The sequence below is a fragment of the Plenodomus lingam genome (assembly GCF_022343315.1).
Source record: "Plenodomus lingam strain CAN1 chromosome Unknown contig_19, whole genome shotgun sequence".
NCBI lineage: Eukaryota > Fungi > Ascomycota > Dothideomycetes > Pleosporales > Leptosphaeriaceae > Plenodomus > Plenodomus lingam.
Window position 1 is genome coordinate 705644 of NW_027093936.1, and position 22812 is coordinate 728455.

General features: G+C 51.6%; 12 protein-coding genes across 12 annotated transcripts; 5 read left to right on the forward strand and 7 right to left on the reverse strand.

The window, feature by feature from the left end:
- Positions 1–789: 789 nt before the first annotated feature.
- Positions 790–1171, reverse strand: IAQ61_004228 (uncharacterized protein; the record flags this gene model as incomplete). The annotated part of the gene is made up of 2 exons (XM_003838832.2): positions 790–921; positions 983–1171. Coding segments are annotated over 2 exons (321 nt in total), but the record flags the coding sequence as incomplete, so codon positions are not given.
- A 2589-nt stretch (positions 1172–3760) lies between these two features.
- On the reverse strand, positions 3761–4022 carry IAQ61_004229 (uncharacterized protein; the record flags this gene model as incomplete). The annotated part of the gene is made up of 2 exons (XM_003838834.1): positions 3761–3915; positions 3971–4022. 2 exons carry the CDS (start codon positions 4020–4022, stop codon positions 3761–3763), a joined length of 207 nt encoding a protein of 68 aa, XP_003838882.1.
- A 735-nt stretch (positions 4023–4757) lies between these two features.
- On the reverse strand, positions 4758–5755 carry IAQ61_004230 (uncharacterized protein; the record flags this gene model as incomplete). The annotated part of the gene is made up of 3 exons (XM_066096261.1): positions 4758–4794; positions 4850–5384; positions 5437–5755. The coding sequence occupies 3 exons, from the start codon at positions 5753–5755 to the stop codon at positions 4758–4760; spliced, it is 891 nt and encodes a 296-aa protein (XP_065953579.1).
- A 1096-nt stretch (positions 5756–6851) lies between these two features.
- On the forward strand, positions 6852–7145 carry IAQ61_004231 (uncharacterized protein; the record flags this gene model as incomplete). Its single annotated transcript, XM_066096262.1, has 1 exon — positions 6852–7145. One exon carries the CDS (start codon positions 6852–6854, stop codon positions 7143–7145), a length of 294 nt encoding a protein of 97 aa, XP_065953580.1.
- On the reverse strand, positions 7128–7677 carry IAQ61_004232 (uncharacterized protein; the record flags this gene model as incomplete). The annotated part of the gene is made up of 3 exons (XM_066096263.1): positions 7128–7199; positions 7444–7573; positions 7637–7677. 3 exons carry the CDS (start codon positions 7675–7677, stop codon positions 7128–7130), a joined length of 243 nt encoding a protein of 80 aa, XP_065953581.1.
- A 353-nt stretch (positions 7678–8030) lies between these two features.
- IAQ61_004233 (uncharacterized protein) lies at positions 8031–8954 on the forward strand (the record flags this gene model as incomplete). Its single annotated transcript, XM_066096264.1, has 2 exons — positions 8031–8414; positions 8505–8954. 2 exons carry the CDS (start codon positions 8031–8033, stop codon positions 8952–8954), a joined length of 834 nt encoding a protein of 277 aa, XP_065953582.1.
- A 137-nt stretch (positions 8955–9091) lies between these two features.
- On the forward strand, positions 9092–10678 carry IAQ61_004234 (uncharacterized protein; the record flags this gene model as incomplete). The annotated part of the gene is made up of 1 exon (XM_003838837.2): positions 9092–10678. The coding sequence occupies one exon, from the start codon at positions 9092–9094 to the stop codon at positions 10676–10678; it is 1587 nt and encodes a 528-aa protein (XP_003838885.2).
- A 40-nt stretch (positions 10679–10718) lies between these two features.
- Positions 10719–10958, forward strand: IAQ61_004235 (uncharacterized protein; the record flags this gene model as incomplete). Its single annotated transcript, XM_066096265.1, has 1 exon — positions 10719–10958. The coding sequence occupies one exon, from the start codon at positions 10719–10721 to the stop codon at positions 10956–10958; it is 240 nt and encodes a 79-aa protein (XP_065953583.1).
- A 1135-nt stretch (positions 10959–12093) lies between these two features.
- Positions 12094–13712, forward strand: IAQ61_004236 (uncharacterized protein; the record flags this gene model as incomplete). The annotated part of the gene is given in 2 exon segments (XM_003838839.2): positions 12094–12450; positions 12462–13712. Coding segments are annotated over 2 exon segments (1608 nt in total), but the record flags the coding sequence as incomplete, so codon positions are not given.
- Positions 13713–14104: 392 nt separating this feature from the next.
- Positions 14105–15871, reverse strand: IAQ61_004237 (uncharacterized protein; the record flags this gene model as incomplete). Its single annotated transcript, XM_066096266.1, has 3 exons — positions 14105–14680; positions 14759–15511; positions 15563–15871. The coding sequence occupies 3 exons, from the start codon at positions 15869–15871 to the stop codon at positions 14105–14107; spliced, it is 1638 nt and encodes a 545-aa protein (XP_065953584.1).
- Positions 15872–16530: 659 nt separating this feature from the next.
- IAQ61_004238 (uncharacterized protein) lies at positions 16531–18738 on the reverse strand. The gene is made up of 2 exons (XM_066096267.1): positions 18255–18738; positions 16531–18199 (listed from the first exon to the last, which is right to left on the reverse strand). Exons 1-2 carry the CDS (start codon positions 18455–18457, stop codon positions 16783–16785), a joined length of 1620 nt encoding a protein of 539 aa, XP_065953585.1. The 5' UTR covers positions 18458–18738; the 3' UTR covers positions 16531–16782.
- An 816-nt stretch (positions 18739–19554) lies between these two features.
- On the reverse strand, positions 19555–21969 carry IAQ61_004239 (uncharacterized protein; the record flags this gene model as incomplete). The annotated part of the gene is made up of 4 exons (XM_066096268.1): positions 19555–20782; positions 20840–21075; positions 21139–21428; positions 21489–21969. 4 exons carry the CDS (start codon positions 21967–21969, stop codon positions 19555–19557), a joined length of 2235 nt encoding a protein of 744 aa, XP_065953586.1.
- Between the last annotated feature and the right edge of the window lie 843 nt (positions 21970–22812).

Consider the following 22812-nt stretch of genomic DNA (forward strand, 5'->3'; position numbering starts at 1 on the left):
CATGCTACTAACGGTCGTACAAGCAGCCAGCGACTGAGCATTTGAAACGGCCAGGTCTAACTTGCAATCGAAATTCGATTATGCAGAGGGTGCATGAGATGAGCTTAGTATACAGCCACTGCGTTTCCTCCAGCTAGCTAGGGTCTTTAGGGGGGGGGGGCATCGAAGGATGATTGGCTAGAGGAGATGGGCGTTGGGGGTCCTCTTTAGGCGTGACGATGGCGATGGCGATGAGCATGTGTAGTGCAGTGCTAGATCAACGATTTGTTTTACTGGACCGTTCTTTGTCAAAGTTTTGGCCTTGCTTTGTGCTGTGATTGCGTCTGCAGGTCAAGGTTGCGGCTGGATGGCAGGGTCTTGTACACGGGACGGAATTTTTAGAGGACATTTGTGGTTGGCTTGTCTTGGAGCCTCTTCTTCTACTACATTGTGGGTCTGGAACATCAGGCGAAAGAGCCTTGTTACAGGTCCGTCGTGCATGCTTGTCCCGGATGGACTTGAAAAGCTGGTTTGTCTTGGGGAGGAAAGAGGTTAAAGGGGCCAAAACGTGGTCGTTGGATGATGTAAACGGATGATTAATTCACCCCGAGAGGTATCTAGGCATAGCGTGGCTTCCAACTGAACACAACCTCGCAAAAAAATCTAGATCGCACCTAGGTCTCCCACCCCCAGGCTATTGCTCCCTCCCCTGCAGAAACAAAGAACGATCTACTAAGTGCATGGGAGCTAGACTTGTACGATCCCGTCTCACGCCATCGAAAATGTAGAAAAGCATTTCGGAAAAAGGAGTTACAACGTCCGACCAGGGATGAGCGGAAACGAGCCGGTCCATAGCTCGCTTGTCAAGTCGCGAGACTGGTTAGTTAGGTACCGGTAGTCGGTCGTGGCGATGTTTGGATAGGCGTGGGAGCATGCTGTTGTCTGGGATCTGCCACGTTATGACAGGCATATGAGGTATTGCGGATGGAATGATGAGGCTTACCGGCATCATTTCAACCGGGCACAAAAAATCCTTGCCGTATTTCTCCATTCGCATGTTCGAGTCGAGAAAGCTGTGCCGCCCTGGAGCACACTCCTCTAACTGCGGTCCACCATTGGAACGCGGCGCCCCAGATCCCCGGGGCTCTCGATCTACAAGCTTCTTCGGGGCGGGCGGCAAGTGGAGACCGCTCACTGTTTGTTTGGGAGGAAGGACGCTGTGCTAACGACACAGCACAGGACGTCCTACCATCAAGTATCGTACCTTGCACGAGGAGAATTCTCCATTTCACGTTGCAAAAGCCACTTTCAACTCAATGGTTCGCTCGTCGCATACTTGGGTTATGTCCTGAAGCTTGGATGGTGTTGGACCGCCTGGAACATCTAGGTACATGACTCACCTGTCATACATTTTCGTTGTTTCGATGGATTGTACGCAGTTTTTGGCACTTTTTTTTCGGCGCAGTTTGAGTAGACGCCGTAAGCTGACATATTTCCCTACTGGAGTTAGAAGAGTGTTAGGAGGACAAAGCTTCTTCCCGTCTTGGAGCACCTGCAAGGACTCTGAATCTTTCAAATGCACATACAAGCAATGCCTTCTAACCATGTATTGGATTGGCCGAATTATCGCCCACTATACCAAACATCCGCGCGACATGCTCCACGCCGCAAGGCTTTCCGTTTGGCTGACGCTTATGGCCATCCTTGGGTGTTGGCTGATGTGGATGCCTGATCGAACGAAGAGGCAGAGTTGTCTACTATGGTTATTGCGCAAGATGGTGCCTAAGAAAATATGGAGCTGATATATGGAACTTGTAACAAGTGCAAGCACTCGTTCCAGTTTTTCTCATCAGACTAGCCAAGATATCATCAGGTCCGATACGGCTCCGACTCTAGTCCGAGGCCCCTCTGCCTCCAGATATAAAAGGAGCCTTATGCTCATAGATAGACAGACAAGTTCTTCTTGTCCTTTCGTACAAGACCTATAGGGGTAGGAATCTCATCCCTTTTCCATGCAGACGCGCACTCCCATATGCCTTTGAGTCGTATCGGATATCTTTCGGATGCCTTACTTACCTGCGTCGTTACAGAACTGGTCCCTTATCCTTTAACGTAAGCCGTGACATCAGGTACGAGTGGCAGCGCGGTCACACCTCGATATACGAGTTCAGCTATCGACAGACAGTGTCCCAACATTGCGAGTACCAGGACCTGAGCAGAACTCACCTGAATGAAAGTCGTTTTACATACCTTTTGAAATATTTATGAGAGAAACTCCGTGTGGATGCAATGCCATTGGTTCGTACCCAAGGCCCCAGCTTTTCTCACGTCTCAAGAAGCGACAGTGCCATTTTGGCTTGTAAACTGACTGACTCTGGTAGTATTTAGTCCAGCCAATTTGTTGCAGGTGGTCGACTCTTTCGCATACTGTATTGCCGTCAAAGGCATCTTTGAGCTTCATGGATTCACGAAGACAAGTGGGTCACTTTGTGGGTGAATTGAAAAAATTATTTCATTGTCTCCAAGCCATTAGCACATTGTTGTTGCTCTCCTGCGCACAACATGCTTTCCAAACCCTAAGGCGTACAGCAGAATAGGCTGATGCCATCAGTGCTCAGACGCGCAATGAAATGATCATCGCAGCGTCTACCTAATCCCGTCACAACTCACGCCTCGCCGACACCATTTCTCGCTCAGCCCAGCCACTCAATTTGATGGGTCGCAAGTCATTCTCCTTGGCAAACATTGGCGATTGCTCCTTCATGTTAATCCGTCAGACCCCTGTCTCAGAATGTCCGGGGTCACCGAAGATTCTAGAAGTCTCGAGATATCTGTGCGTGAAGTTGATTGACCATGTGAACTGTCGCTCCTCAACATCAGCCACAGCCCATTCATTGGAGTGACAGCTATTGACGATATCGGCTGCTGGTGTCAGAGGCTAACAGCTGAGGAGTTTTGATCAGCGATTTCTGGCCTGTTCGTCTGTGTGATTTAGACCTGACACATACTTCTTGAAAAAACTGTGGTGTTTATTCAAAGAGCTTGCGTCCAGTCCATCTGAAACAGCATACACACGTAAGTCGTCCGCGTCAGTGACGCGCCTAGAGCTGATTATTCGTAATTCTAGGTAAGCATGCTGTAGATTCACGAGAATATCCTTATATCTTTAAGACGATGGCCTTCGCGATGTTTCTTCCCCACGGTAGCGTCGCCGCGCGAACCTATTGCATGGTCCGCCGACCATGTGAGTAAACGAGATCGTGGAACCACATGAAGTCCATACCAGAATACGGCGTTGTCGCTGGAGCTCTGAAAGCCCACCTCTAACTCTTCACGATACAATTACGGTGATATTGGGAGAATTTGTCCATGGTTGCGTAGGCGCTCCAGTGTTGTGGCAGAAGAGGTGGTCGCGCGGTAGCAGTATCGTGTCTCGGACTGGTGATTGAATGTACTGTGGCCATGCAAATGTGCCCAGTAGATATTTGAACACTTCGGGAGGCAAATGATAAACACAGTTTCGATTATGTGACTTGTTCTGGCCCGGAACTGGCGTTCGAGACGAATCATCCTTTCATCGCAAAGACTGTAGTAATATCCTGAGAGCACAACACAGAGTATGAATGCGCAGGAAGTAATTCATATAGCAGCTCTATTATAAATTTTGTGGGAATGAACTTTCGTATTGCGTTCGATGTGAAAGGTAGGCTACTATTCTGACCGTGGTCGAGTCTTCTGCATGCCACACTTGTCAAATACGCCTGTCGATTGACGAGATAACTTATGTACCAGAACCAAGATTAGATTCAATGGCAGATCCCTGCTCCTTGCTGCGCACACCTCCACCTCTCTCGATGTCCTGATCCATCGATGATTCCCGTTGGCCGTCGTTGCTTGTTGGTGGCTCGGATTGTGCTGATGGTGCCATATGTTTTGCTATAAGAGGGCAGACTCAGCATACTGTATCAATAGAATGATTCCTTCTACTTACCTGCTTGACGAATACTTCGTCTGGTAACTGTTGGGGGCTTCCGTGCTGTCATAATGCGCCACACAACCTGAGAAGATAGTCTGAGTTCTTGTTTGAGGATATAGGAGGCATGTCAATCCGACATATTGAGTTTAAATAGTACTTTGGGGGCCATGAACAAGATTTGTGCGATGCTACGCCATGGAATCTTTTAAGCGACCGGAAAATCGGGCAAGAGTGCAAGGCAAGCATGGAACTACAGCCTCACCTACGTCTCTGCTTGGAGCATGGGGCACCTATCGTCTTAGCGTATCTCAAGCCAGGGCATAGAGACTTGTTGAGAGTGGTAAGATTGGCCAGTGGGCGGGAGGCGCAGTTTTAGCTGTGTGTTCTGAGGCATCTTCATTTCCTCAAACCTTTGACCAAGCGCGCTTCGTGATTGTGCAGGGACCTCTTTGACGTAATGTCGAGTCGTTATGCGAACTATAGAGGGGGTGAGAAACGTTCTATGACTTGATTGTGAGCACTCGTGACTTGGCTACACACATCGAATTGCGATGAGTTAGTACCGATAGAAGCAGAACAAGATTATCTCGTACGATGAATATAGTCTGCCTTGCAGATCTTAACTTCCTGATGTTTCTCTCAGGCATGTTAGAGACATGCATGGCTCAAGAAGGAGTAACACGTGACGGTGTAGTAGTGGATTTGTCTTGGCGCTAGGTAGCTACTACGAGGCGGTGAAGCGTAATTCGTACCGGTACCCTCTTCGTCCCCAACACGACCCTTCTTGCTTACTTCCGCTAGCTCAAGGTACCAATTTTGAAGCCATAACTTGCCAGCAGCTAATTTCTTGTTAGTATACATAGTGATTAAATCTTTAAGGACCGAAGTACTGACGTTGTGATCAGTGTGCATACCAGGAGTGAACGTCTTCCCATAAATTGTGCCGAGAACGCAATGGCAAAAGAAAACAACGACATTATCATAATGCGTAGTCCCAGCCCCTGGGAAACACCAAGCGTGCCAATTGCGACAGCCAAGGTTGATACCAGTAAAAAACATATAGCGGCTTCCTCAAAGCCCTCAATGATACCATTGTTGATATTCTCAAGGAAATAGTCGATGGGTCGATTCCGAAGTATTCCGAACTGTTGCAAATAATATATGACAGGCACACAGGCGTATTCGATTACTGGATCCATCAACCATTCTCGTAAAAACATACCCATTGGTTGGAGGTCGTCATCGTAAGACGTAGTCAGGTTGAACGGCACGGGCGCTCCTGGATTGCCATACATACTCAGCAACTGTCCATTGGCCGCTAATTTGACATGTCCGTCGACACTTCCACTGAGGGCACGAAACATGTCGACGTTCCTTTTTGCTGGCAAAGGAGCCGCTGCCATGCGCGAAGAGATTTTGAATACGCGATCTTTCATCGAGGTTAGCACCGAAACCTCTTCATGCCCTTCAAGTATATTTACCGTAATCGACAACACTAGCGAAGTATGATCTCATGACTTTTCTGAACTGCTTCTTAATCTTCTTTTCACTGACATCAGATCCCTCAAGCTTATGAGCATGCTCTCGCAGAAACTTCCTAGCAGAAAGCGCTTTCTCGTGGAACTCGCCTTCAAGATACTGTGATATACAAGGCAGATCCCTCCCCATTCTGTCGAACATAGCAAGCTGTGGCTGCTTGGCAATGAATTCGAAGGTATCAAGTTGATCGTGCAAAGCCGTGATTCGGGCCTGTGCTGAAGTTGCTCCCGGGGTTCCGTCCATTTCATAGGCTGTTGTCATTGTCGACAGGTGGATGTGAATGATTCAGGCTCTCCAATAATAGGCACGTGAGTCGAATACAAGAAGGGATAGTAGACTGATAATGTGAAGGGATGCCATTCTTATATTCACATATCGAATCTTATGCAACACCCCTTCACGTCAACGGCTCCTCAAGGGTGACAGCTGAAACTCTTGCAGAGAAGATCAGGATGGCAAGAAAGTCACAAAGGATTGAACACAACACCGAGGTTACCGGCGTAGGAACCCAATGAACATCGACCACCTAGTTCTTCACTACACCGCCCATAACCTTTTCAGCGATTCACAGGTGGAGAGTCTTCACCGGAAATTTTTTGCCGCAAGCTGTAATACGCCAGGATCCAGAGTGCAGGGCAACGTCGACGATCCTTTGGGCAATTGGCCATCCAAAATATCTTCGCGGAATAGAGCTGCAGGCATCGTGGACCCTTGTTATCATACAAGGCTGTGTTGCGTGGACAGGAGCCGGGGTCGCCTGGAGATGATCTGGGTTGATGTGCGATCTGTTGCAACTCGTACCAGGCGCATGCTCGGCCGGGGCTTTGGAACATCGCATACGGTGGTATAGCAACATTCTGTACTAACTATAATAGCAGGAGGGAAGATGTAGAGTATCGAAGTGCAAGTGCTGTTCCGGAAGCGAAGAACCCTCGTTCGCAAATCCTATCCCGACAAGACCCCGCAATATCCGCGATTGCCGTCTATCTTTAGTATACCGAAGAGCTGGTCATCGCTAGTAACTCCCTGGTCGAACACCTCTCACTCGGTCATTCAAACTTCCGTTGGATGTTTTCTGGTCATACAAGACGCTGTAACGGTCCTAGAAAGCGAGACCGCGTATTGAAAGAAGCAACCTCAGCGATCAACCATGTACGTTGTCACTGGCTTGAAGACGCGCTGGCCCCCAACGCGATGTCAGATGACTCCACACTACACAATATTATGCGGGGGGGGGCAGGCATCTCAGTCGTATACTTCTATCTGTGGTAGCCTGGAGACCAATCGATCAGTCGAGCCGCCCGGCGTGGTGTGTAGAACTTGTGTGCCACGATTCTGCAACTAGCAGCTAGGGTGAATGTACTGCGCCTCATTTGCCATTCAATCATTTGAAGAGCCATCATGGGACCTTGATGTTGCCCTGCAAGAAATGTCGGTCAACATTTCCTACCATGCGGCACTCCATTACGCTGAGCCACGACAACGAAGACCTCCTTTACGATCCGCAAGGCCAGTGGAATCCAAGAGTAGCACACCTACAGTTATGCCTTTGAGCCTCATTCAAAGTGTTGTTTCTTTCGGATTGGCCAAGTATCGAGGACACACCGCTTCCTCCAAGAAACCATCAGCCTCGTCAAAACCTATCATCTAACGCCCACCCAACTGACGAGTTTCTGACGGAACATAGCGTGCAATAAATGCAGAACTGTTTGGACCAAACTTGTCAGCAGTGTCTGTACCAGGGTGAAGAGTTGATACTGAATGAAGCATTTTTGGAACTAGGACAGGCGCTCAACCAGAGACTCTACAACCTCAGTGACCTGCAGGTCGTGTTCTATTAAACTAGTAGGGGATTTTCACCACTCTTCATCTCTCTACGCATTCCTGACATTGCTGACCTGAACACTGTTCCACCTTGCGGATGGATATCATGCGCTGACAGAACTTACATCCAGATCCTTTAATACTGTCGTGCTTCGAACGGGTGCAGCGTGATTTGGGGTAATTTGATGGCTGTTGCGCCAGGAGACCGTCTGGTTGCTCAAAGATGTGAGTGGAAAATTATTTCTGGTGGCACCCCTGTCTTAAGTTCAGGTGATCTTGGAGTTGGTTGCATTGCAATAAACGCTGAAAATGTCATACGACCACGGAGGCGCTGGTCGGTACCGGTAATAGTAACTCATGATTGGTTGGCCACGTGACGTAACTACCGGTAGGTTTTGGCGGGGCTTGTTGACTTATGACGACGTCTGCTCTCTCTCACCATGTCTCTCACACAACAGTGAATGTGGAAAAAGGCTCTGTATGTCTTGCAAGAATTGTGGTTACACCAGAAATATTAGATCTGCATATCAATGAATCTACAGTATGTCGTCACCTTGCAGCTCTTGAAAGACTTACTAGTGTGCTTCCCAGCATCACAATCGCGATGCCGCTAGATTCGTTGCCGACGCAAGCGGGCGGCTCTTGTGAGAGTGCTGGTCAGGCCCGCCACTTTTCTCCATACTGACCTCTTGTTGTTGCCACCGGACTACCCATGAAAATTGAAGACGAACAAGCCAACTCCAAGGCATGCGACTGGACGGACCAACTCCCTCAAACCGACCACGTCCGTTTCATTCGTAGCATCGATTGGTCCCAGAGCGGACTGGGACCTTTGAAAGATTGGAATTCAAATCTGCGTCTGTTCACAGGGTTTGCACTGGCAGACTCACGCGCAGCATGTCTATGGTGGGGGCCCGACTCCATCGCCATTTACAATGAGCACTTTGTACCGCTGTGTGCAGGTATCCACCCCACACTAATGGGCTCAACATATGCGCAAAGTTTGCCTGAAATATGGCCATACATCAAGACGTTGTTTGAAGAAAGCCGGAGGACTGGTACTGGCCAGAATATTTCCTCGGCCGCACCATTGCTAGTAGAACGAAATGGGTATAGAGAGGAAGCTTTTTTCTCGGGAACATTCATTCCCATAGGCCCGCCCCATCAGCCTGAAGGCTTTTAGTAGGTGGTTGCTAGAAAATCAGGCCGTCTGAAGCTAAGATATGTCTCCAGTAACTCCGTCTACGAGGTGACGCAGCAGAAGCTCACTGATCGCCGTACCTCCATGATGAACAAGCTTGCTGCAGTACCTTCCCAAAACGTCGATGATGTTTTAGTACATGTTCTTGCCACTATGGAAACAAACCCCAATGATATCCCGTTTGCTATGTTATACAAGTTTAAAGAAGGTCTTGAGCCAAGCGTGCTACAGTCGCGAGGACAAATTGGGCTACCTAAAGGCCATGAGTTCCTCATCCAGAGCGCGCATTTCGAAACTTGTGATCAAGGGCTGATCCCTGACATGCGCCGTGCAGGCTCAGAGAACGTCGTCTTTGATTACGATCATAGATTCGAAGGCATTTCCTGGAAAGGATGGGGTTCACCATCCAAAAAATTTAGCCATATTGCCCATTAAAGGCACCGGCAGCCGCATTTCCGGCTACTTGGTAGTTGACCCCCCTTAATAGGCCATTTGACAGCCAAGCTCAATAATTTGTCAACGACCTTCAACGAACCATATCCAGCATTGTGTCAGCTGCCGTTGACTTTGACATGTCCAGGAGACGGCAGGATCAGCCCGTGGCAGATCTAGCTTTCTCTGATCTTAAGCTTCGTCATCTGATTAATCATGCCTCTGTGGGCATGTGTCACATCTCACTGAATGGCCGAATGTTTTGGGCTAACGATCATTATTACCGTCTTGCAGGCAAAACTCCAGAAGAACTAGAAGGAAGCCATGTCTTTTCCAATATGCCTTTTGAAGAAGATCAGATAAAGGCCATGGATGCTTGGGATGGTCTCCTTGCTGGAATAGGGCATGTCAGTATTGAAGTCCGCTCGCAACGAACATACGTCCCACCAAGCGGTGACGAGGAACCTGCACAAATTCAGGTTGTCGCATTTCCCTATCCCGAAAATGGCCACGTGAAGTCTATCATGGCTTGTACTACGGATATTTCGAGGCTGAAATGGGCGCAGGATTACCATGCTCGATCCGCGGCTGAAGCAAGAGAAGCAAAACGGCAGCAAGAAGCTTTCATCGATGTCGTTTCCCACGAGATGCGGAATCCCTTGAGCGCCATCGTACATTGCTGTGATGCTATTATTATGGCGGCGGAAGAGTGCCAGGCGCAGTTGCACATTACAAAAATACCAGCACTTTGTCTTGAAGCCCTCAATGATAACAGGCAGAGCGCCAAGATCGTCTTGCAATGCGCCAGTCATCAGAAACGCATTATCGACGATATTTTAACACTCAGCAAACTCAACTCAATGTTGTTAACTATCACGCCAGATGCGGTACAACCTGCAAAGATGATTCACTCTATTGTGGATATGTTTGAACCCGAGATGAGGAGCCATTCGATTCACTGGGACATCATCGTGGATGAGTCCATAGCTGACTTGAACGTAAACCGAGTCTATCTGGATCCCTCAAGAATCACGCAGATCTTTATTAATTTATTGACGAATGCCATTAAGTTTGTCAAGCCTTCAAACATGGTCACATCCCACACAACCCCTACTATCAATGTGCGCTTCGGCGCCTGCAGATCAAATTCACGACAAGCCTTCACGAGTAAAATGTATTGGGCTACTGGTCATCAGGACACCAACGTAACCAAGCACCCAGAATGGGGATTTGGGGAGGAGATTTATCTCACCTTCAGCGTTCAGGACACTGGAATTGGCCTTCACAACCATGAAATTGAGAAAATATTTGAACGCTTCCGGCAGGCCCACGTCAAGACTCATGTACAGTACGGCGGTAGCGGCCTAGGCCTTTTTATTTCTAAAGAGCTTGCTGAAAAGCAAGGTGGTGAAATCGGCGTTTGCTCAGCGCCAGGGCAGGGTTCCACTTTTGGCTTCTACATCCGGACTCGTCGTGAAGAAAAGCATCTCCCGATCAGGCCTAAGGCGATGCGCAGCGATGCAGAGACTACATCGTACCAGATGAATGTCTTGCTGGTGGAAGATAACGTCATCAACCAACAAGTACCAGGGAAACAGCTGAGAAAGGCTGGGTGCGTAGTGGAAGTCGCGAACCATGGGCTGGAGGCATTGCAGATGCTTGAGCAGGAGATATTCGACATTGTTTTGATGGATTCTGAGGTAAGTCTTTGTGGGCTTCTGCAGTAAACGATAGGTAGAGATGTACACTAACGCCGCGTGTCCACAGATGCCAATACTAGATGGCTTAGCCGCCACACGATCTATCCGAGAGCAGGAGATGATGGGCCAAGGCTTATTAGGCCGGGCGACGGCACTCGGTGCACAAGCTGGAGCTCGATTACCTATCATTGCTGTTACAGCGAACGTTCGCAAAGAGCAAATTGATCAGGCAATCGCTGCTGGTGCGGTATGTTGGCCCATCGGAGATTTTATGTCTGACAAAGACTATAAACTCACTTTTGAGTAGGACCACGTTGTTCAGAAACCATTCAAGGCCAAAGATTTAGTTCATATAACGGAGCAATATGTCGCAGTGGCAAAACGCTCTCCGGTCAAAGGCTGATATAAGAGACGTGTCGTATCCGTTACCAACGAAAGCGAGCCACTTGGAGGCAATCCTGTTCACCAGATCAACGAACATTGGAGAAACATGCCCGAATCGACCAAAGCTAGGTGCTGCGGTGTTTGAGCGCCAATAGGAACAGAGACAGGGCATTTTGAAGCAACACCTACATTAGGCATGTTTACGAAAGCAAATGCTCTGATTGACGTGTCAACAGATAAGCATTCTACGAAAAGCTGCAGCCTGGTGATTTGCGGTGCTACCATAGGAGCAAAGCAGTAAATTGCTGTCTCTCAATGTGAGCTACAGGTGCCGCCTGTGGCCACGGACAGTTCGGTCCGCTTCTCAGAATTTCTGGCTTTGGCCTATTGAAGATTTTGTAAAATGAAAATCTGGAGTTGGAGGACGTGAACTCGCGCTGATTTCTTGCAGACTTAGCTGAAATGCTGAAAGAGGGGTGGAGACGAAAAAGTGCAAATTTCCATATGGGTAGACACACACGTTATCAGTGCAGAACAGCCTTCACCCGAAATAAGAATTGCAATTTGAAGACGTAGCTACGGGGTAGAAGTATTTCAGCGCCCTCATCTGGCCTGCTATCCACGCGAGAGTAGATACGCAATGTTAGTCTACTATGCTTCTGGGATAAAAGCAACGCGCAGAAACATATAGCTGGTGATTTCCATGCGAGTCAATGTCTCAAATAGTAAAGGCTTGCCTGAACTTACTCAACTATAATCATTGCACATGGGTTGGATAGCATGAGTTGGCGAATTCTGGGATCTGAAAGACCAAGCTGCACTTTGCCATCTGACGATGTTGATGGAATGAGATGTTGGAACATGAGATTTTCTAAGATTGATACCCACAGAAAACAGAGGATTTCGGCCACTATATGATCTACATTAATTATTTCGGCCGGCACAGCCTTATCGCAGCCCTATTATAGATTATTATAGATCTACCACAGAACTACTGCGAACCCAGCACAAACCATCACGTGCCCAAGCGTACAACATACTGTAGCCTATTGTGTAGGAGTACAATACCTGCCGTTAACCCCACCACAAACTCCCCATCCAAGATCCACCGCAAGACCCTGGACCCATCAACACCACAAACCCTCCGCAAACCATCACGTGACCGTGCTCACCCACCTCCAACTCCCTCCCATACCCTTGCGCCTACACCGGCACACCAACCCATCATGGCCGAACCAAGCGACACCCACAGCGCAACCACACCCACACCCGCGCCCCAAACCCACATATTCCCCTTCCTACAACTCCCCCGCGAACTGCGCGACCAAGTAAGCACCACCACCACCACCACCCATCCACAGCACCATCTCCGCCCCCCCCCCCAAACAAAAGCATACCAAAATACTTACCCCTCCGTGAAACATAGATATACCACACCATCCTCCTCCACACCTCCCCCCGCGCCCCCCACGCCCCCCCAATCGAACGCCGCCATCTCGAGCACTTCACCGCAACGCCAGCATCCATCCTCCTGCTACTCCTGCACTCGGATGCGCTACTCGTGTCGCGCCAGTTTGCGCGCGAAGCACTCGAGGTGTTGTTTAAGCGGCATACGGTTGCGTTTAGCTGTGGGCCGTATGTGTTGAGGACGGTGTTGGAGGGGATTGAGGGTGCGGAGGGGGAGGGGCGGGTGTGGTTGGGGTGGTTGAGGCGGGTGGAGTTGGAGTGGGTGGCGTTTCCGGATTTGAGGTGGTATCCGCAGGGGGAGGAGGGGCCGGAGGAGGGGGAGGGGGATGGGTATGGGTATGATGGGGTGGAGGTTGATGTTGAGTATGTTCGTGGGGTGACGGGGAGTAGTAGGAGAGGGTATGAGGGGCGGTCTTATGATGATTCTTTTGACTACGATCAGGGGTATGACGACAACTACGATGACGACGACGACTACGACGACCAGGGCGAGCGTATAGCAATCTATCCTCCCTACCACCACCACCACCCTCACATAACCACCCCCACCGACCCCTTCGGCCTCACAACCCACAACCCCTTCCAAGACCCCACACGCCCTCGCCCCAACCCACCCACCACCACCCCATCCCTGACCCTCGACCCACCTCCCTCCCAAACCTCCACCAACCTCGCACGCCTCATCAGCAACGAAGTCACCCCGCTCTTCGCCTACCTCGCCTCCCCCAGCTGCGCACTCACCTCCCTCACCCTCCCGCTGTACTTTCTTTCGGCGCAGAACCTGCGCGCGCGGCCGGCGCTGCTGTTGCCGTTGAAGCTGCGGTATTGGGTGAGTGTGTGTGTGCATGCGCTGGGTATGCTGGTGGGTGGTGGTGGTGGCAGCGGTGGTAATACAAACAAGCCCACAACGACCCTACAACACGTCCGCGTACGCTACGCCCCACGCGATGTCTGGGCGAGCATGGATCCCGCAGACAATCTGGGGCGCATGGTCGAGCGAGGCATCTGGTTCGATGAGGAAGGCGGGGAGCGCGAGGGCGAGGGCGCTGCGTTTCGGGCCGTGTGGAGGGAGTTGGAGGAAACATGGGGGATATGGGAGGGGCATGGGCGGTTTGGACTCGAGGCCCGGGTGGAGTTGGTGCCGTGGGATGGTGATGTGGATTCTGGGCGGGTGGGGGATGAGTTGGATGTTTTGTTTAGTAGGGGGTGAGGGGTTGGGGGGTTTGTGCTCGCAAAACATGTACTTGTTGCTGTATGCCTACCAGCCATGTGTCTCCCCTTCTTCTCTGAGAGACGACAGGCGTCTAAAAGGAGATGACGTGTCCAGTGTGCCCGAGAGCCGTTACAGGCGATCAAGAGAAGATGGAGAGGAAAAAAGAGGAAAAGATGGGCAAAAAACACACATACCCAATTGATCCAACAGGCTTACATGTACATCTGTTGCCCAACCCTCCAATGGTATCAAAGAGAAAATGAACGAGAAAGTTGGCAAAGGAAAAAGAAGAAAGAACAATCATTTCCCATTCCCTTTTCCCCGTCATCAAAGCCGTTGTTGCATCAAAAGACGACTCAAGAAAGAAGCGGCCCGAAGAGCACAAAAGTCTAAAAGTCCCAGAAAGACTCTGCGTTTTTCCGTCCACCCATACCATCGCCTTCCGTCTTGATGGCCGTATTCTTCACCGTCGTCTTTGCATTCTCCTTCTTGGCAGGTGAGTCCTCAAACAGTGACCACTCGTGACCCTTGCGGCCACCCATGCCATTGCCCGCAATGTTGATGCCCCGGCCGTCCGGAGAGTCTTGGTGCGCGCCCCAGTGGGTGTTCATGGAGCTGCGCGTCTCGTGGCTGGGCAGCTTGCTGTTGGCGAGTGCGTTGGCGCCGGGGCTATTGTCCTGCATGTCGAAGTGGGCGCCGAAGTCTTTGGAGCGGTTCTTGTTCTCGACGGCGGTTGTCACGTCGTTGAGCGGGCGATGGCCGTCGCCTTTGAAGGAGCGGTCTTGCCGACTGTCGGTGGTGTGAGTGACGTGGTCTTCATAGAGGCCTTGGCCGTTGTTTCCGAGACTGCCTTTGGTCGAGGCTTGCTTGCGCTGGGCTTCAGGAGTGCCGTCGTCGTTGAAGTCGAAGTGAGGGTCCATTGGGCGAGCTTTGTGGACGATGGGACGTCGGACTGGGGAAGTCTCCTATGGAAAGTATGATTAGCACATTTCAAGAGTACTGCAAGGAAACCCTGATGTGTCTGGCTCATAGATTGCACTCACCTCGTCATCGCTCCAGCCAAAGTGGCGGACAGCCTGGGGCTGTGTCTTGGTCTCGGCCTTCTCTGGTGTTGCAAAGTCCTCAAAATTCCAGCTGGGCTGCGACTTGGTCCCCTTGGGAGGTGCGCGTGCGGAATCGCGAACTGTTGGCGTCTCTTCGCCGTCGCCGAATTCAAAGTGGTTGTATTTCTTCGCATTGGTCTTGACACCCTGGGGGGTTGCAGCAATGCGGTCCTCCTCTGTATCCTCGTCAAACAAGCGGCTGGCCTTGAAGTTCTTTCCACTGCCGGCCTTTACGGGGATCCTCTGTGGTGATGGCGAAGGCGAACCAGTGTCTTCGCCCACGAACAGCTCAGAGTACTCGCGCGGCGGAGGCTTCGCGGACTGCGCGCGTGGTGCTGATGGCTGCGAGCTACATGACTCGCCCTCTGAGACCTCGCGCGGCGCAAAGAGGGACAGCGATGCATGCGGGTCGTTGGTGGCCGTGCTTGTGGAGCCGCGCGAGCGCGAGGAAATGGACACATCGTCGGTGCCTCTTGAGACAGCCGTGGATGGGCGCGAAGAAGCAGTCGAGGCAGGCTGAGGGGAGTTTGCTGCATTGGTCGCAATCAAGCGACTCTGGTCTTTGCCGTCGCGAATCGGCCAGTTACGCGAGCGCGAGCCGATGACGTCGATTTGCTTGAGAAGCGAGCCCTGGTCCCAGTACTGGCGGATCTGCGTGATGCTTCCAGCGCCGTCAAAGTGGACAATGTGGACCTGCGCATGGTTAGCTCTTGCTGTTTACTGTCTCCCAGGGTGGCTGCTTGCCATTGGGAATGTCACGGTGCGGTCGGCGACAAAGTTATCGTCCAGACCGGGCAGGTACGCGCCGCCGCCGTTGTTGAATTCAATCGTCGTTTCAACATCGACGCTCAAGCCGCCGTGGCCCTCGACAGCGTCCAGGATGGTCTGCTTGGTCTTCTTCAGCAGCTTCTCCTGCACAGCAAAGTGCTTCATAATGGCCGGCGCATCATGGATGCTGGTCAGTGTCGAGATGTAATGCAGCGACGCATTCGCAGCGAGCGCATCCTTGGATGGAGAGACCAGGAACCGGGCATACGTGTCGCGTAGCGTCATGATCCCAAGATCCGAGAGGGTTGTTATGCTAGGCTGCTGTTTTTGTTAAATGTTGTTGTCGCTGAGCTGCCGAGACTATGGATATAAGGCGCGGGGGGGTGGGGAAATTGAGCGGGGGTGGTTTGCTACTGATGTTGGTGGTTGTGGTTGTGGTTGTGGTGGTGGTGGTGGTGGTGGTGGTGATGGTGTTGTGGTGGTACAGAAGTCCGGGTAAACAAATACTGCGCGCCCCGTCTCGCCGTCTTCAAGTAGGCAGGGTGAAAGGGGGGGGTGGCATTACAAGACCTCCAAGGCCTCAAGGCAGCCAGGGCCGACGGGATTTGGCCAGTCTGACCCTTGGGTTGTTTTATAAATGCAGGGGCATCCACTGGCAGCCACCGGGGGTGGGCGCACTGGGTGGCCCACTGTCGGCTTGTCCTGCCTGTCCTACCGGTGCAGCCTGGCCTGCGAACATGATCCGCCCCTCTCCACACTGACGTTCCCACACACCACGGATGTTTACCGCAGATTGCTGCGACATGGACTGCCTTTTGCACTTTGCCATGTCACGACATGGCGAATACTGACTTGACCCTGTCTTATGGGCCTGCGTTATAGCCAAAACTGCCGCTCCCAAGCTGGTTGCCAGGGCTGCGTGTGACAAGTAGTAAGCATCAACCAACACTTGACAGGGATTGTACACTGTGATTACCAGTAGTGATTACTACCAGCATGCCGAAATTGAAATTTGATGGTTAAAAATAGGGATGGTTCTAGAATAGAAATAGAGATCAGGACAGACAGATGGAGAGAGAGTGTGTGTGGAAAGAAACAGACGCTACGAGACAAAAAAAAATGAGCCAATAGGAAAACAAATGCGCCGCGCCATAAGTACGTTCCGACATATCAACAAGGCTGCTCCCTTGCGTCCCCTATGCTTCTTCTTCATCTTCTTCTTCTTCTTCCTCATCCGAGTCCACGCTCATCTGCTTCTCCGCATCCGCATCAAAGCACATTTCCCAGCACAGAACCTCGGTTGGATAGTCTGTTACCACACTAGGTCGCTCCTTGACGAACCATGCAAGTGCCGCTCCAGCAATGCCAAACAGGGACAGGCAAGCCCAGAGGCCCAAATTGGTACTCTGAACGCTCAAGTCGCTGCTAAAGTAATACGATGTCCCGCTGACTGCAACGGCAAATGCCTTGAACAGACTGGCAATCTGCATCAAGCCCACAACAGTTCCCGCCGAGTACGCGTCAGGTGTTGTGTTGAGTACCAGGAGGGAAACGAGAGCCACTGCAGAGCCAGCAAGGATATGCTTCCCAAGTATGGAGACCACGGAGATGATAGGCGCAACACCTGCCCATGGTACCGCAAATCCAAGCAAGGGCGTCAACACGTAAATCGCAGGGAAGAGGAGGGACACAGTGCGGTAGACCTTGACCAGGCCGTACTTCTCCATAACGAGAGGCACGCCAAACCAGATAGCAATTCCCGCCAGACCTCTGACGACTAGAATGACGATGCTGAGCCAATCGCAGGGAATGCCCATTCCGCCGTATTCGCTGCTGCTGTGGCCAAGGTGAGGAAGGAGGACGTCGAAGGTGGCGGCGTGAAGGGACAAGAGGCAGAAAGAGGAGACGAGTACCATGAGCGAAGGAGCTTGAAGGAAGTTGGCAATGGAGATGGGTTCGGGGCGTGTAAAGTCAACGAGCGTAGAGGTGGTGTCTTCCGAGTTGCGTGTCAAGAAGGCAGCCCTCTCGCAATCCACGTCCATGCTGTCGGTTGACGATGGGGAGTCGGATGGTAGCGTCTCCTTGAGTAAGATGCTAGCCGTGAGAGCAATGGCGAACAGGATGGTTCCGCAGACGAGCTCAGATCCTAGTGTTGGGAACTTCTCCCATACCATTCCGTACGAATGCAGGCTCTCAGTAACCATGGCTTGCATCAGCGGTCCAACGGAGCCGCAAAGCGATATTAACGGTAGCCGAGCCACGTTCTTTGCCCGTTGGTGCGCCGATGTGCTGAGATCTCCAATCATTGTCAGGCTTGTGCAGATCACAGTCGAGCTGACCATGCCAGCGAAGAAGCGGAGGAGAGCACAGCTGGCCAGGGTTGTCGCAAATCCCATGCTCAGGCAGCACGCAAACATGGCCCATAGACCCATGAGTGTAACCCGCCGCCGTCCCATGCGATCGGCGAGATAACCCCAGAAGACACCCGTCGTACCGCCGAAAGCGTATGCGCAGTCCAGAATACTTCGAAGGTAGGAGGCTGACAGGTCACCGCAGTAATCGGAAGAAGAGAGGAGCATTTGGAGCTGAGGTTGTAGACTTGATGCCATGATGCTGCCCCAGGTCAGTTCAGCTTTTGATATCCCACTCCAGATAAGCCAGCACTTACGCTTCTGCAAAGAAGATGAGAAATACGAGCACCAACTGCCATGAGCGCGACCTGTCTGAAATATCAAGTGTGCTCTGCATATATGGATCATCTCTGGCCAGCAGCTCTTCATCTTCCTTTTCCTCCACAGCCAACACCTGATCGTACTTGGCCAGATCCTTGACCGGAATCAACGACCTGGTTCTTCGGTGAAATCCCAACATACTGCAATCAATGAGCCTCTGCCAAAAGAACAACCCGAAACTTTGCAAGAATAAAACAATGTCGCTGATTGCTACGACGCGGTTATGGCGGAGGGATCGGATGGATAGGGCAGGCACGACCAGCGTAAACCTAGATAGTGATTGTAATGGCCACGAGAGACCTAATGAGATGCTGAGAGAGCGACAAGAAAGGATGTCAAGGGAGTGACATGCTCCGCCTTCGAATTGAGAGGTTGAAGACGAGAAGGCGGCATGGGCATAGTCATGGCGAAGAGTTGAGGGGGTTTAAGCGCAAGCCATCCCCTTGAAACGACCGTGCAGATACCGCGGTCTCCAGGGGGCCATGGTGAGACTAGCGCTTATCGGCCGAGACCAATGGGGGAGCCCACTTGAGTCCTGACGCGGGTCCATTGTCATGTCAGATGGGTTAGCTTGGAGCGGGCGACGCGATTGAGATGGCCAGTTTCAGGCTTGTTTGCTGAACATCACCTGTGGCGATTCCCCAGTCATCCATCGCTCACTATCCCGCGATGTTACAGGTACAGTACATACTCATCTACCTGGTAGTAAACCTGCCAGTTGGCTCTCTGGAAGAAGTGCCACCATGCGACTTTACACACAAGCAACTTCACACAACCATCTCGTACCCATCACAGCACAGCACAGTACAGCACATGTTGTATTCTCCACAACCTTTGTATACAATTCAACCAACCATACACTAGTCACAGATCTATCTGATGATCTCAACCACAGCCTCGAGACTCCACTGGAAACAGGAAGATGAAGGGGGGAGATCGAACTCAGTCGCCAAAACCATAAATCCCATATCCAAACCAAGGCCGTTTGTTTTGTGGGTTTTCTTTTCTGATGCGGCGTTGCTCAACCACTCGAATAGCAGAGAGAGAAGAATTCCATGTGCCATGCCTGTATATCCCATATCTTCCGCTGACCAATGTCAGCGCCAACGGCGGAAAAATGCCAAATTCGCCAACATTTGAGCTCAAAGTACGGTGGGCTGTATGGAAAGAAATAGGCAATTCAAGAAAATATGGTGGTCAAGAGACCTGCTCATCGTATACAATGCAATTCGTCATCTATTGCGGATCTCCGTAGTTGCCCATCAAGTCGTCCAGCGTGGTGGTGGGTTCGGTGTACAGGTTGTCAAACTGTCCTCCCAACTGACTGAAATCAGGGAAGAAGTTTACAGTGTTATTGAGCGGCATGTTGGTGGCGGGCGTTGTATCAAACAAGGTGAAGTCCTCAGTTGGACGGCTGAAGGTGCTCATGTCCATGTCCACGTCGCCATAGCCTTCGTCCATGTGCATGTGGGGAGAAAAAAGGGTGACATCAGGCTGGGCTAGCGGCGAAAGGTGCGCAAACCCAGGATGCATGGTGCTATTTGTGGTAAAAGGCAGAGGTTCAAAGTCGAACCCCGTGCTCAAAGCTGGTGTGGGCTGTTGATAGCCCGTGTTAAAATTTACACCCATTGTGTTGAGCACATCGTTGTGGTTGATGCCTACATCCTCTGGGGTGACAGCGTCAACAAAAGATGTGGGCTCAGTGGGTGAGTGACCAGAAGAGTACGTAAAGTGGGAACCGTTCGTCGTCACAGAGTCGCGTCGGAAGTCGTCTTGAACACTCAAAGCTGGAGTCCCAAAGCCATAATGATCAAAGTCTCCCATCATAGGCAGCTGTGGCGATGGAGCAAATGATGTCATGGGTGTGTTCAGACTGACAGACTGAGGGGTACCAACGAAAGGAGTGAGTGGGGTGGCTGGGCTACGCTCATTGCTCGTCGCACTCTTTTTGCGGCCGTTGTTCTTGGAGCGGACATACTCCCAGCCGTGGGCTTTCTCCATGTGCTGCTTGCAGTTCGACTCTCGCTTCGACGCATACGTGCATGGTGGATAAAGACACTTGTACTGGGCTGGGGCAGCCGAGTGCTTGTCATTCATGTGCCTGTCACGCTCTTTCTCGGTGGGCCAACCAAGATCAAAATACTTGCATTTTGGCTCAGAACACTTCCATGGCCGAGAATGGGTCTTCTCATGCTTGGTAAGATCGCACGGGCGCTTGAAGTCCTTCTTGCAATCACGGCAGGTATGGATGACGTCTCCGGGTTTCTCCGACTTCCGTCTTCGGGCCATCGAGCGGGTGACTTCGTCCTCATCCATCTCATCACCAGGTAGTCCACGTTTGGACAAGCTGCGGTGGTTGCCAGCGCCTTCCACAATGCTCAAAATCTGGCCGTTCTTTTCACGAACCAACTCCATTGGATGACCATCGTGGCTGAGCCCACCACGAAGGGTGATTTTTTCGTCACTGAGATTTGCTTGATTAGCGCTCCGTCGGAACAAAAAGCCGGCCGCTTGGTCATACCGTGAATAGTCCTGGTCATCGAGCTGTTCGCCCTTTTCTTCTTTTTCTCTGGTCGCAGCCATGATTGCGGCGTATCGTCGAATCTGTTCGATCAAGTCGAGAAAGTAGCCGTTAGTATAAGGGCGGTCGGACGGCAGTCGCTGATCGCGTTCAGGGAGATGTCCGATTGTCGTAACCAGGAGTTGAATGGACCGTTCACAGAATCGGAGGTACGAGGTGGACGAAATCGAAAGCTCCTTGATGCCGCGGAAAATGCAATAAGCTTCTGCACTTTCAGAACGACAATGGACAAGACTTACCGGTGCCAGGAAGATGAGGGTCTTCTCGAGATCACGAAGGTTGCAGATGTTCTTCTCACCTATGCGTCGCGGTACATCCTTGATCAAAGGGTGGAACTCTTGCAGTGATTCCTCGGCGAGGATAGGCTTGATGATCAAGTCGTGAATCTTCTTGCAAGCGTACTCTCCGAGCGTATGCTTTCCCTCGGTGGCACCCAGAGATGAGCAGGACCGCGTGACAGCTGAGTGGGTTGAGCTGACGGAGGTGTTGATGGAATCACGGACGCTGGAGAGTTGGGTGCGGACTTCGCCTTTTTCAATGTTAGAATGCGGGGCGTCCAAGACCAAGACGGGTAGCTGCAAGTTCTTACCGTATCTTGATCCACTGATGCTAGACCCCAGACCGCTGTCCGAAGCGTGTTCGTGGGGGTTCCGTCCAGTTGTGGATCTCTTAGGCTCTATGTCCATAGGCGTGGTTTCCAGGGTGGTGTTATCGAGGACAAAACTTGGGACGGGAAGGACTTCCGGGTCGTGGAGAATATCAGCACTGGCCGCGGAAGCCGCCAGGTGGCCGGAAATCTTCTTGTCGAAGTCCTTGAGTAGGTTGGCGACGCGTCGAACACTTGGGTCCTGGATGGAGTCCTGGAGGAGTTCTTCAAGCCTTTCGGTGCTTGTTGGAGACCGACGGGGCATGAAGTACTGATTGTCCAGATCGCATAGATCGTTGGCCGAGTTGGGCGATGCAAAGGTATCACTCTTGCGAAGCGACATGCCATGGGTGCGGAGAGGGGAGGCCTGGTCCTTAACAGGGCGGCGTCGAGGATGACGGTCTTGGCCGTGGGGTGCAGACATGTTGAAGATGACTGGTTCGAAGCGAGTTTGGATTGGGGAAGGAGGCCTCAGATTATGAGTCACGGCCACTTGATGGACAGTTCACAGCCCGGGGGATCCCAAGGTCCAAGCGTGAATGGTTGTGCAAAGCACAGAAGAATCACGTTTGCATTGACCGGGAGCTGTGGAGCAATGACGGCGTGCAGAAGGTAGTGCGTGATTGGCCGGAGATTCCAGACAATAGGTCCGAGAGAGGGAAGGGCGCAGAGTCCTCTCGTGAAGCGGCGGAGGGGAACAGTGGAGTGTATATAGAAGGCGCAGCGGATGGTCGGAGTCAGACGGGGCTGCGGGAGGCAAGCGATGCAACAAGGGCGGCAGGGCTAGGGGACAGGAAAGGCATATAAGCCTGAGGATGTGGATGTTGAAGCGGTCGAGAGACAGACAAAGAGAAAGAGAGAGAGAGAGAGAGAGAGAGAGTTTTGAGTGAGCGGTTTTGGGGTGGAGGGGGGGGTGGGGGGAGGGGAAATGCTTGACAAAAGGGCCAGCTTGATGGGAAGCTGACGTTGAATGGGAAGAGAGCCAAGCCCTTGCGCTGCTGCCTGGCCGCTAAGCCTCGAAGCACAATAATGCGCAACCGCGATACGACGGCCATGGCATCATTCGCGCCGCCGGCACAATAGAGGCACAATAGCATGGCACGGCACTGCGAGGCTTAATGTTCGCGCAGAAAGGCCCATAGCACAATAGCACACCACCAACAAGTATTCACCGGAGCCATAGTATTGTCTCAACTCGTGTCTGGTGAAAGGGTCTATTACGTAGTCAAGGTGCAGGGCGATAGAGACTACACTACGACCTCCAGAC

What these genes read in the sequence shown, in the direction of transcription:
- IAQ61_004238 (XM_066096267.1), bottom strand. Translation starts at nt 18,457, where the DNA reads ATGTTGGGATTTCACCGAAGAACCAGGTCGTTGATTCCGGTCAAGGAT. An exon ending in CTCATCTTCTTTGCAGAAGC is followed by an intron (nt 18,200 to 18,254) that starts GTAAGTGCTGGC and finishes GACCTGGGGCAG; the next exon opens with CATCATGGCATCAAGTCTAC.